Source organism: Wasmannia auropunctata, unplaced genomic scaffold (assembly GCF_000956235.1).
Source record: "Wasmannia auropunctata unplaced genomic scaffold, wasmannia.A_1.0 LD336044.1, whole genome shotgun sequence".
NCBI classification, from domain to species: domain Eukaryota; kingdom Metazoa; phylum Arthropoda; class Insecta; order Hymenoptera; family Formicidae; genus Wasmannia; species Wasmannia auropunctata.
This window is the reverse complement of record NW_012026846.1, coordinates 275235-288164: the sequence shown is the minus strand read 5'-3', so window position 1 is coordinate 288164 and position 12930 is coordinate 275235. Positions and strand designations below refer to the sequence as shown.

The 12930-nt window shown below is 47.6% G+C and overlaps 1 protein-coding gene and 1 long non-coding RNA gene across 2 annotated transcripts in view; both read right to left on the bottom strand.

The window, feature by feature from the left end:
• The window catches only part of LOC105451775 (neuroligin-4, X-linked-like), a 32389-nt gene extending 27214 nt beyond the window's left edge, over positions 1-5175 (bottom strand). The window contains exon 1 of the mRNA XM_011692441.1: positions 4898-5175. Coding sequence (XP_011690743.1) covers positions 4898-5125 — 228 coding nt within the window. The 5' untranslated portion in view covers positions 5126-5175. The remainder of the gene's footprint in view (positions 1-4897) is intronic.
• A 101-nt stretch (positions 5176-5276) lies between these two features.
• LOC105451774 overlaps positions 5277-12930 on the bottom strand; it is a 142061-nt gene continuing 134407 nt past the window's right edge. Inside the window, exon 3 of the long non-coding RNA XR_974623.1 lies at positions 5277-5547. This is a non-coding gene — a long non-coding RNA (uncharacterized LOC105451774). The remainder of the gene's footprint in view (positions 5548-12930) is intronic.

Genomic DNA, 12930 nt, shown 5'->3' with positions numbered 1-12930 from the left:
GTGGCGGTGCGTTTCAATGAGTTATAGGGCACATAAATGTAAAAGAAATTTATTAAGCTTCAAAGTCGCGAAACGGCTGTTTCGCGACAAATCTCCCCCGGTGAATGCAAGCTGGAAACAGACGGAAGAAGATTTGTCGCGCGTCCGCGCAAACGTAAAGACGAATAAAGACGCGCGGGGCCGCAAACGACCGTGAAGTTGCATTTAGTCAGGCGGATTGCCGATTAGAACCCGGGGGGAGATTTATTATGAGACTGACAAACAAAAAAAAATGAAAGAGAGCGATGTTTCTTTCCTTTCCGGGCGTTCGTAAAGGACAGCGATAAAAGAAAGAAGAGGAAAAAAGGTATACGCATTGGCACTTCTCGGCCGGGAAAAATATTTCCAAGATTGAAATTCCGGCGAGAGAGATGACGAAGAAAAATTTCCGGTTACAAAGGCACAAATTGACGAACGCGGTAAGAGCATACATTAGTGCATTTGCAATGCCAATCGGGCCGACGACGAGCGCGCGTTCGGACCGACGGGCATAGATGAAAAAAAAAAAAAAAAAAAAAAAACTTCCGCGATGGAATACCGGCGCGCAGATGTAGTTTCGCGGGGAATTATTATGCGCCGTGAGGAAAAATTTGTGAAACGCTTCAAATGCGTATGGAAACGCCACGGTTCCGGAATACGGGAATAGCTCGTAAACCGCGCGCGATAATTGCATTAAAAAAAAACGCGCGCCTACAAATAAATTTCTTTTCCCTCGCGCGTCTCCCCTTCGGTGACGAAATTGCGGATCACGCGATTAACGGCGGTTCTCATCGTCTCGAGTCTCGCGCGCGTAAGTAAGCGGGAAAAACTACTCGTGCGACTTCTTCGCGTTTCCGTCGTTATACGTACCTATATCCGGACGCGTTTAACGCGCGGACCATATATGCCGAGATGTCGGGAAGGAAGGACGCGGAGTACCTTTGATAAGGGCATAATGTGCCGAATTAAATTGACCTAGATTCCACATAGGAATTCAGCATACGTGCGAGATTCAATATTCGGCGTGATCCGCCTAATAAGGAGGGGAGGATACTAAATAACTCGAAACGTCGAGATCCGGTATCCTTATCGATGCGTCCCATCTACAATAAACGTGTATCCCGCGAGCACGGGCGTAGCTCTCTCGCAATCGCGTAACGATAATCGATTCGCTATACGCTGAAGATTCAACGGCTGAACGGGTGCCCCGAGGGCGGCAATATGCAAAACAATTCTGCTTATATATCACGGCGGAGGAGCGAGAGGGGCGGGCGGTTGCTGTAGTCGGCTGCGCGTTTGACAGAGCAATGTTTTCCTCCGGCAAAACGTATGGCGCTCGATCGTGCGAAATGGACCGGTGAACGGCGAACGCGAGCGAGCGTGAACGCGGGCGCGTGCAGGGGAGGGGGAGGGAAAAGGACGAGGGGGGAGAGGGAGCGAACAAAAAACGACAACCGTGAGTTGTGCGGCACGTTACGACGTAATGTAAAGGCCACGAGGCGTCCTGAGCGAAAAAGTTTTCTCGTTATCCATCCATCCGCCCGGGGACTGCCGGCTGGGCGAAAAAAGGCCGGTAAATTGCGGATCCGCAATTCCCGCCAAAGCGACTATGCCCCGCGTCTGATCCGCGCGGATGTTTCAATCGCGCGCGAGACGACGCGGCGGCGCATTACGAATGCGCGCGCGTACAATAATCCGCGCGCGGCGTTCTCTTTCACAACGACGACGACGACGACGACGACGATCTCCCTTGGGCGGAGAGACCTTGCCCGGTGTATACCGGCGGAATGAGGCGCCGAGGGGGATATGATTTGACGGCGGTGTGCACGAGTCCGCGGAATACTTACGCGTAAGATCCGCTTTTAGACGCAACTATATATGTATACGTATACTTAAAGTCGATCCCCCGCGATGAATCGCGCGGAGCTCTCGCGGGCTTAGCTTTATTCTAACGCTGCACAAACCCTTCAATTATTTCGCTCTCTTCGCTCGTACAGCAGTTAATAAGTCAACATTGTTCCCCGAAGTATCGAAGTTCCAACGACGTTGCAATATCCTCTATAATTTGTGTACGCGTATCTCGCACAGACTCGATATAGAAGCGCGCGGAGATGAAATTCCGGGGGCAACGTTGAATTTAAACGTGTAGTATATATAGCTCGCGCGCGATCCTTTTTCGAGACCGGACGCGGCAATTTTGAGGGAGCGCGCGATTCGTAATTTCGCGAGAGCGTCTGCTGCATGAACGCAATGACGCGACGCGCAAATATCAAGCGTCAGAAAGTTAAATAACACGCGCGGATAAAAGCTTCGCGTTGCGAATCGGTCGCGTTTATTGTCAGACGGCAGCCCGGCCGACGATGCCGCGCGCGGATTGATACGCGGAGAGCGTCCAATTGACCGATCTCCCCCCCGCAATTCCCCCGCGGTTCGCGGCCGCGAATTTATTTTCGATGTAAAGCCGCGGCGGCGGTGGCCGGGGGTGTGGTCGACGATATCCCGCCCGCGGATACTTTAACGCGCGAAACGCGAAATTTGCCAGCTCGTATTGCGAGCGAGCGGCGCGGCGCGGCGGCGGCGGCGGCGGCCGCGCGGCATCGGGGCGCCGCGGGGTTGAATCATCGGACGTCCATCGATCCGCCTCTTGTCGATATGAATATCTATTAGACGTAATTGATGTCTACCATCCGGCGTAGCGAATGCCGCGGTAAATGTCAAATCGGCCTCGCCCACTCTGACTGATCGGTGTTGTGAAAACGCTTCGGCTCCGATGGACGAGCTGCCAGCAAATTGTCTCCTGGAAAAATTTCGCTGTCGTTCGGGACATCGAGATATCGAACCGCTTTTAGTTTCCGCTCCGCGGCTGCGGCGCACACAGCTATGCGGGGTGTATTGGAAATATAGTGTATTGAGGGGGGATATAAAGGGATTTTTTTTTACAGTGCGTATTCCGTGTTTTAATTATTTTAATTTCGCTCGCGGAAATTTCGAGTCGCCTAATAAAAAGCTTGCTTGTTCGTTGCTGAATTCTTTTCCGCTACACCGTTTGACGAGAACGGTTCTTGCTGCATTCTTTCGGAGGGAACGTGTGTGCTCAACCGACAAGAAAATGTGTGTCTAACTGCGAAGACGGGAGAGAGAGAGAGAGAGAGAGAGAGAGAGAGAGAGAGAGAGAGAGAGAGAGAGAGAGAGAGAGAGCTAACGAGCGCGCGATACGCGTGTTCTCGTTAGTTAATTAGAGCGCCATAGCGCGGCAAAAAGAACGCAAGAGGGATATAAGAGCTATCGGTCGGTAAAGATACTTAGCAGGCAAAGGGAAGTTTTAACGTCGGGTCGACAGCAAGATTTAGGTGCGGTAATAAGTTCAAGGGATGGTAAGAGAGGAGAAACTGACGCCGGGAAAGGAAAGCCGGGGAGAGAAGGTCTGCAAAGTTTGTGAGAGTGATAGGAGGACAGTAACGCATTTAATGAAAGAGTACGTCGGTGGGCAACGAGGGGGGCGGAGAAAAAAGGGAAAAGGTGTTGGCGCACTGAGGACGACGAGTTAGATTGGACGGAACAAGTGATGAGAAAAAGAAGCAGAAAAAGGGGAGAAAGTAAAGCGCGGGGATGAGAGAGAGAGAGAGAGAAAGGAGCGCGGGATACGCGGTCAAATTTAAGAGATGTAGGAAGACAGTAGTGTGGAAGTAATTGAAATCGCAAGATTAATGCGCCCGGGGGACACCGGCGCTTCTCGGGATGTTAATGAGGGAACATTAGATATAGTTCTTATCTTCGTTTTTCGCCGAACGCGTTCTCACTTCGCTCCGCGACGCTCGACGCGCGAAGATTAAAAATCTTCGCGGAAACGCGTCTCGTTCGTATACACACGCTAAACTCTCCCTTTAACCGTCGCGCGCGCGATGTTAAAATCGTTACTCGGTATTATATTAACGTTGCCATTATGTTGTGTAACATCAGCGGGAAATAGATAGCGTATTGTTAAAATGAAAATAGATATTAATTACCGCGTAACGTAGAACTCAATAGAGAGTACTCGGGCGCGCACCCGGGGTGTGTATAGCCCATAATTATTATTTCGATATTAGTTAACAAGACATTTAACTGGGCGCCTGTTTATACAGCTCTTGACCAAAATTGATTCACATTTCGCACGTGAGCCGCAGCAGGAGATTAATTCATGTCCAAGATATTATCCCATCCTGTACACATAATATCCAAATATTCATGTCATCGCATATGCACTATCATAACCACCGCCCGTTACCTGTATAAACAGGAAGAATAGACCTGCGCGAGAGATTCTGCAATCGATTGCCGCTGAATACCTTTCTATTTTGCAGCGGTCTCCGTTCCACATCGCGTTCCTAACGCGAGAGGATCATATATATGTTTTTCTTTACAAAACGTATATCTCTATACTTATTTAAAGAATCGTGGCATTAAAATTATTTAAAAAAAATGACACATGCTGTCACGAATAATTGGTACTCTCGAGCGAGCTACTCCCCTCCGTTCAAAACGACGGCGGACAGAAAAATGCCGCTTCCGCAGGCTCAATCCGGCAATAAATCTCGCTTTTCGCCGTGTACATCGCGGAAACAGCGACGTAACGCGTAATACTGCCGGGAACGGGCCGATCCGCGAATCACGATCCGCCATTTACATCGGGCCGAACTCGATGTCCGAGCGCGGGGCTCCACTATATATGCGCCCGTTCCACCTGCCTGCAGGATATCCAAATCCTGCCGGGGATGTGGTTCGTCGCTCGATACCCCACACCCTGTCATTCTCCTCCTCTTCCTCTTCTACTTCCACTGCACCTTCTCCTCCATCCCCTCCCGATCCCTGGTCCCTACCAAGAAGAATCGATACATACCTGAAGTATTCCACGTATTTGTCCGCTCTTCGTCTCGACGATGCGCGAGGCGTAGCGGGTCGCGGCCTGCGAGGAAGCCGCGCGACTGCGGCCGGCCAGGATTAGCAAGACGGTCAGGGGCAGCAGCAGCGCGAGTCCTACGCGCGGAGAGCAACGGCTCGGCCTGATCAGGCACCACGTCGTGACCAGCGGCCGGCTCCGGGCCGCCGGCTGGCATGGCAGCGGCATGACAGCATTTGCTGGCGGCCACCTGCAGCGACGCCTGCACCAGCATAACCGTACGGCGACCTTGGTCGTCGGTGGACAGCCGAACCGGTCGGGTGTACCTCGTGAATCTCGAAAGCGGCCAGCACTCCGACGGCGGGGGGGGTTGGTGGATTTTCCGGGAGGTCTCTCTAATTCGCCCGGCGCGACCACGTCCCGCAGGCCGCTCCTCCGTATTCCCGCATCAGCGCAGTCACTCTCCTTCCGCGCGTTTTATTCCCGCTTTTAACTCTCTGCACCCACCGGCTCCGGCACCCCTTCGACCGGAGTCCAAGTTAAATTGCTCTCAAAACATCTTGAATAAGAAAGTTGGGAGACGGCCGACCTCCGCCGCCCCGTCGACGCACCGAGAGGACGGCTTTGCACGTTGAAAGGCAGGCTCCGATCTGTAAATAAGCGAGAATACGATGTAATGGAACGCCCACAAGATTTATTTTACTTTTTGATAACAGTAGTTTGCGCAGCAGCACATTCGCTAAAGAGGCTCGGTGCTGCACACACAATTACAATTGCTTGTATCGTATTGTTCGTTAAGTTGACCGCAATTTCTGAATGAGTATACCTAAAAGTTAGCGCCCGCGATTATGCGCGATTCGTGATAATTCGCGTCCCTTTGGTTTCATAATGAAAAAGTTGCTTCGCTGGCGAAATGGCACGAATGGTAAACAACGAATGCGATCTCGATGGATATTAACACCGTTAATCTACGAACAGTAAACTGCAATTTCAAACCACGAATCGCGCGGCATAAATTGACACTGGCTTGAAATCGGAATCTCATTATCGCGAACCCGAGAATCTCTTTCGCGATAGAATCTACTCTTTTACACAAAGCCATCATTCGTAAAAATGGCCCTTTGTCCGCGCTCGAAATTACAACAATGAGCCTATCAATGCGAACGGATCGCTCTAACGCCGATGGGACTTGGCCATTCATCATTTTTTAAAAATCGTTGATCCATTCGATACCGCTGTCCGGTTTTGCGGTGAATCCGCTCGGTCGGATGTGACGCACTGATGAACGGACGCGATCCGATCGATCGGCAATGCCCGAATTTATGGAATTCGCCGGTCCGGTCGCGCACGAATCAGCACGATTAATGCGTTTAACCGAATCAATCAGTTTATTAATTAATCCTATCGTACGATCGGCGCAACCGCTTCCACGATCGGCCATTAAATAAATCGGATTGCCAAAATCGCCGTATTGTCAAAATCACGGCCACAATCGAATCTGCAGAGTTTGTCCTTAAACCTCAGATTAAACACTGGTATTAATCCACTGTTTTAAACGGACACTGCCATGCGTCTGACAAATTCCATGAGTCTTCAATTTCAATCTGTCTGTGTCTCGTATATAAGAGATACAAAACAGAATTTGTAAAACTTTGATAATTATTTAAGAAAATAAATAAACACGTGAAAGAGATCCTCATTAGAGTTATGTCAATCGTAATTTATGTAGGGACAATTTTTCCGCGATAAAAAATCCAATTTGTCGCAATTGTATCGCAAATATCATACTTTTCCTAATACCTCGCGAACTTCGACTGCGAGCGAGTGCGAAAAGCGACTTCGAAAAACATCGTATAGTCGAGTGAACCAAATGCCGCGGCCGTATTATCTTAAGTCTCGGAAATGTGAAGAAGGGAAGTGAATGCCCGCGACAAAGTGCGGTACAGATACACCGACGAGGGTGGTTGATGCGAGCGAGGACGACCGAGAGGAAGGGTTGCGGCGGGGAGGTTGGAGGAAGTACCGAGGCACTGATTGCACCGAGAAACTTATCTCCCCGCAGGACATCTCGCTGATCAACCCTCCTCCTTCTGGTTTCAATCCTTCGCATTTCTGAGCCCTCCCCCGAACCTCTCTCGCCACTTTTCCCTGCCCCGTGTTTCCACTTAGGGTTAACGCCAGGCGCCGACGGATCGCTCCGCGAACTTCCTCGCCCGCTAACGATATCACCGCCAGTGGCTGATTTAAATTTTTAATCGCGATTACATCGTTCCCCCGATGGCGCGGTGATTGGCACCGTTCGTTCTCGCGGATCTTCCTCTCTCGGGGAATTTTCTTTCCGTCACGGATTCACGGCCGATAGGAAACAAATTATAATTGGAAAGCGAATTGTGGAATTCGCCAAACCAATTTCTTTAGCTTATTTTCAGCTGTAGCTCGATTGGCATAGGCCTTACTCCAAGATTGGCTGTACGTCCTTTTTTTCTAATCTAATTAATGTACTTTCGAAATGTTGCTTTTTCGAGCAAGAAGAGAAGTCATTATACCTATATTTTAATCATTTCGTCATTGTGTTTTAATGAATTTCCGCTTTAACTTCTCCTATAAAGCTCGCGTAAATTATTACTTGTATTATTAAACTTTTAAGTAAATCCATTTACTCGACGCGAATGCGTTTCCGTGTCGCCGTACATTATAACTCCCGTACGTTATTACGTAATATGATTTATTTAACGTAAATGGATGGCACAACGAGACATACATACAGCTAGGTGTCTTTTGGCAATTGTGCGTCATATCGCATTCTCCGATGGTGTACATTGATAACGCGCTTTCTCGGGACGAAAAATTTGCGACGATAATAGATACGGTGGCCCCGCCGGGGAATATAAGTACTTACGATAAATTACAACTTTGATATTCAGAACTTTCCAAGTCGCGGGGAGAAATACGAGATAAAGTTCCTTGTTCCGGTTTATTTTTCGCAAATCGATGCGCCCGCGCCGCCGCGGGTCTCCGCCGCTTCATTATGATACCGCAATTTACGTCGCAATTTTTTTTTTCCTCGTGCTCAAACTATCTCACGCTCGCGGACGAGAACATCCATTTTAATCTATCGCAAGAATTATCATCGCGAAAGTAACTGTAAGAGCGCGGCGTGGCACTTGCGAGGTCGAGGGACGACGAGTCAAAGGCAAAAGAGGAGTTCGATTCGCTATCAAACTCACGTGCGTTTGCTTAATCCATTATGCATCTTGCCTAACCGATTTAACGGCGGGGCGATATCGATCCTAATGAAACCTCGGCGCGGTAAGAGCGGTGATCGATAATCGCGATTAGATCGGCGAACGTGGGTCAATTCGGTTATCGCGCGAGCAACGCGCGAGACTTTCAGTCGTTCTGGAATGGAACACCGACGGCTAATTTAATTCAAGCCTCAATTATCGGTCGTACCGATCCCCCAGGCGGCACTAACTTTCGCCCCTCGATGTGGCGTTCGCCGTTTCCCAGAGGAGACGGCCCTAGGAATAGGCGTGTAATATAACTGGCGCGAGCCTCTCCAACCTTGCACTATATCGCTTTATCTTCGGTATGACGTTTCATCGAAACGCTGAGAATCGAGCGGAAAAAGGAATCGAATGGGTTGCGACGGGGCTGCTGCGGTTCTCGCGTCTAGCCCTGTCATTTTTCAACCCAGCCAATCCTGCAGCTGTTTCACACATAACATTATTCATCATCTATTCATCTATTATACGTGTCCGTCGAGTCGCAAATAGAAAATATCTATCAATCGATTAAATAAATCGCTTAAATACAGCATTACGTATTACCTTCCCAATTCTCATCCCGTGTATCCCGTACAGCATCCCGCGTATTACGAAACGTTCGCGAAACAGATTAATTTCAGAATGAGCGTGGATAACAAAAGTTTTTAACTACTTCTTTTTCCGTTATTGAAGTACGACGTCGAGTTATACGGGGAGGGGGGGGGGGAGGCGGGGAAATACTCCGTTACTGCGCCATCTCTCCGTCGGCGTGTTATTACAGGTCTTGCATTAAATTAAAGCCGACAACGTTTACTATTCCAAGGACCTTAGAGGCAATTCCATTTTTCGAGATTCCTGTCAAGTTTCCCACTCTTTTAACGGCACCGGTAATTTGCGCGAGCTCGGGGACTTCCTAAATTTCTCAAAGTAGTCTCTTTTGAAACGTTCCGCGAACCGGCGATGGGCGCGGGGGAAGGGGGTGGCGAGAGGGGGTCGGGGGGGAGGGAGGGGAGGATGGGAAAGGGCGTCCCAAGACGCCGTCATTGTCTGTACCTCGACTCGGCGCCCGGGCGTTTGAAAGCGAAAAAGAGGGAAGAAGAGGGTGAGTTACGAAAGTCGACGGCGAGAAGGAAGGGAAGCGCATTCGCTCGCTTCGAAGAAAGAGAATTTCCTGCCGTTTCTCCACCTGCCGATGATTTGACTTTATAATCGAGTCAGCCTCGTTCAATTACAATGGAATCTCTCGTGGAATTTGCCGCAAACAGTACGCGATTCAGCGCGCGGGCCCGATCGTGCTCCCCGGTAAATATTCGCCCGGTCGGCACTCCGCGCCGGATGCATAAGCCGTGCGCGACGAATGATTTTCAAGCCTCATGATTAATTCACGGACGGCAAGCGCCGTTAGTTTCCGCCGAGGGGCGGAAATGTTGTGCTTAACCGTCGGTGTAATCGTAAACGGAAAAAAAAGAATACGTTTTCGCCGCGAATATATTCGAGTAATTATCCGCGGGATATTATTATTGTTATACGTGTATGCGTAAGTAACATTAATATCGCATTAATGCCAGAATTTGATGTAATATTACGTCGATACGTGCTTATTCGAGATCGCTCGTCGTTGTTGACGCATTCCATTATTCTCAACAAACACGCACGCCATGGAGAAATCACGCGGATTTCATACTCCTACGTAATAATATTCACGATATCGCTGTGTGTGGTTAGAGGGGTTGGAGGGGGGGAGGAAATAGATGGATAGAGGAGATAGAGAGACAGAGAGAGAGAGTGAGGGAGGGAGGGAGAAAGAGAGAGAGAGAGAGAGAGAAATCGGTATGAAACATTTATCAGGACACAGCGCTTCGCGGCGAGGTGAAATTCAATGGAAAATAGGAAATCGGGATTCGACGAGAGGACACTCTCGTGCCGGGCCAAGCCTGTTTTCCTAAATACTGGGAAATGTTTATTGAGCAAACACATCTGGATGCATACGATCGGCGCCGCCGTTCGATCCGTATCTGTTCAATATTTTATGCTAAAACAACCGGGGAACTTGATCACACGCGCGGACGCGTAGACTACCACCGCTCATCACTCGTTAATGTATTCATTAGAGGGGACGTTCTGTATCCTCGTCGGCCACGGTCATTTAATCCAGAAATATTGTCGCGTGTTTTTTTTTCTCGCGACATAAATTATGACGCGCGCCTCAATCGCCGCAATTAAAATATACGTCCGTGACAAAAAAAAATCGCCTTGAAATAATTTTATCATCCTCGTCGCGAAAGAGATTCTAAATCGGGCGAGAAAAATAAATTTAAAAAAATCGTCTATTCTTGGATTCGCTACTATACCTCGTGTGTTTTTCTGACGATCGTATATCTGACAGAATAAAATAAAAAAAAATGATATTATTAACAAAATTAAAACATAATAGATGATGTCTGTATTTTTTTTTTTAATGTAGCATTGGCATATATAACAGTCTTATTTTTCGTTTTCTTTTCGTGTTCAATTCGCATTCGTTATTCATGAATTGAGCGTAAAGAACCTCGGTCAAAAGCCCCCGATTCTCCCCCTCCTCAAAAAACGCGGGCGTAATTTGCGTACGATTGATGTGGCGGCTAAAGCGCTAAAAAGCCGCTAGCCGGGCGCAATGGCCCTTTCGGTTATTCTAGAATCAGGCTACAAAGCCGTGGATGGGGGCTACACCTCGCTCCTCTGTATCGCGCCTCTGCGAGAGAAAATAAGCGCGATCCAAGCACGTAATGGGGGGTACGTCACTGACCGCAGATAACATGGTTGGACCGACCGCTTGTGAATAGTTGAACGAATATCAACCGAATAGCGGTGATTTTTGGACGGCCGGAAGTGCGCCTTTTGATGCGCCGTTATAAACGTTAAATCGATTAGACGAGACCGAGCTTTTACGCGTCGAGCGAGGGGGGGGTTTAAATCGCGTTTCAGGCGCGCTGCACACGAACCAGTGTGCCGCGAATCGCGACCGCCGATTGGAATTCCGAGCGAAACCAGCCGCGGTCGCGGCGCGAAGATAACGCCTTTTCTCATTCGTTTCTTTTGCGCGATTCCCCCTTCGTGCAGCGGGAACTGTGACGTCGCGTCACGCTGTATTTATAATTAGAGGGAACCGCGAGAGATACCAAAAATCAACATTTTCGAGAAATTGCAGTGGCTTACAATTCTAGCGCTTTCATGTCGCGCAACGCGATGCTGTATACACGTGTCACGCGTGTCGAAGTTTTTCGGGAAAACGCACGGCAGGGCATTTTATTTTCGGGCGGAATCTGTAAGCCGGCAATCACTATCGACGTGTATTCGCAGCCGGTTTAATGCAGCCGATATACCGTCGCGTCTATCGGTAGGTAGGTATATGCGGCATATACGCTAGAAAATCGATGGCACACTGCGTTAGCGCGATGCTACGCGCGAGTTGTTTACGACTTGGGGGATATTTGCGAAACTCAAGACTCCGCGAGTCGCGATAAAATTTTAATCCGCGAGAAACGGCGAATTTTGTCGTTATTACGTTCCACGATATTTAATTCATCGGACTCGCAAGAGTTGATCTTATATCTCATTTGAGAGAGAGAGAGAGAGAGAGAGAGAGAGAGAGAGAGAGAGAGAGAAAGAATTTTAATCTGATTATCTTTCATTTTATATATCGAAAGCTGTTCGATAAAACCATTTTTCTTTTTACATCCGCTCGTTATGACTTAAATTTTATAAATGATTTATATAATGAACGCGATCCGTGAAGAATAGCTCATCCCGAGATGAGAAAGGTGCGCGATTCTTGTTTGTCGAATTTGCCTTGCAACAGTCTCGCCTTTATTTTCTGTTTTCAAACTCTAAACGCGGGATATCCTACAGCGTGCTATCGCTCCTCTCCTCGCGGAGTAGCCCGACGTTGAAATCTTCCGCCGAGATTAAATGACTTCCAGTTGTATAGAATCTTAATGTCGGAAGGCGCTACTTTGCCGGAGATACTGCGCGCTTTCTGCGAAACGGCTTCAAGCAGGATTTAATGTTTCGTGAAACACGGAGTACAGATTAAAATGCCTTAGACCGGATTTATCTCCGCTGCTGTATTAAGCGCGATTTTAGAAATATTTGTATCCGCCCGAATGAGTGCGGATTAACGGACAAAGAACGTAGTGTAGTTTTATCGGTATTCTCTCCTTCCTCAGATCTCCTTAAATCCCTTTCCTCTCCAGGAATTACATATAGACGAATTAAAAAGAGGTGAGATAAAAGTACATTATTCCGCGTAAAATATTCTAAAGACAGGAAGATTACTTTGATGATAATATATATCAAAGTAATCTCGGTATATCTACAATATTTAAATATATATTTATATAGTACGAATGCACATAAATATATACACATAAGTATCAAAATTTCTCTCTCTCTCTCTCTCGTGCTTGGTGCAAGTTTGATTCATAAACCTCGGAAAAAAAAGTTCCACATATAATTATATGCAAAATATATCTATATATGTTTCTTTCCTTTGTAAAATTATTCTTTAATACAAAATTGATAATAATATAATAAGAAGGAAACATAAAAAATAATTAAAAGAATAATTTTTACCTTGTTTAAAAAAAAAATAAAGTTTGAAGAAATGAAAAAAATTGCTCATATATAATCATATATAAGTGATTAAAAATATACATATATAATTATATATGAACAATTTCTCTCTTTTCTTCAAACTTGATTTTTTGTAAAAGAAAGATCGGAAGAGCA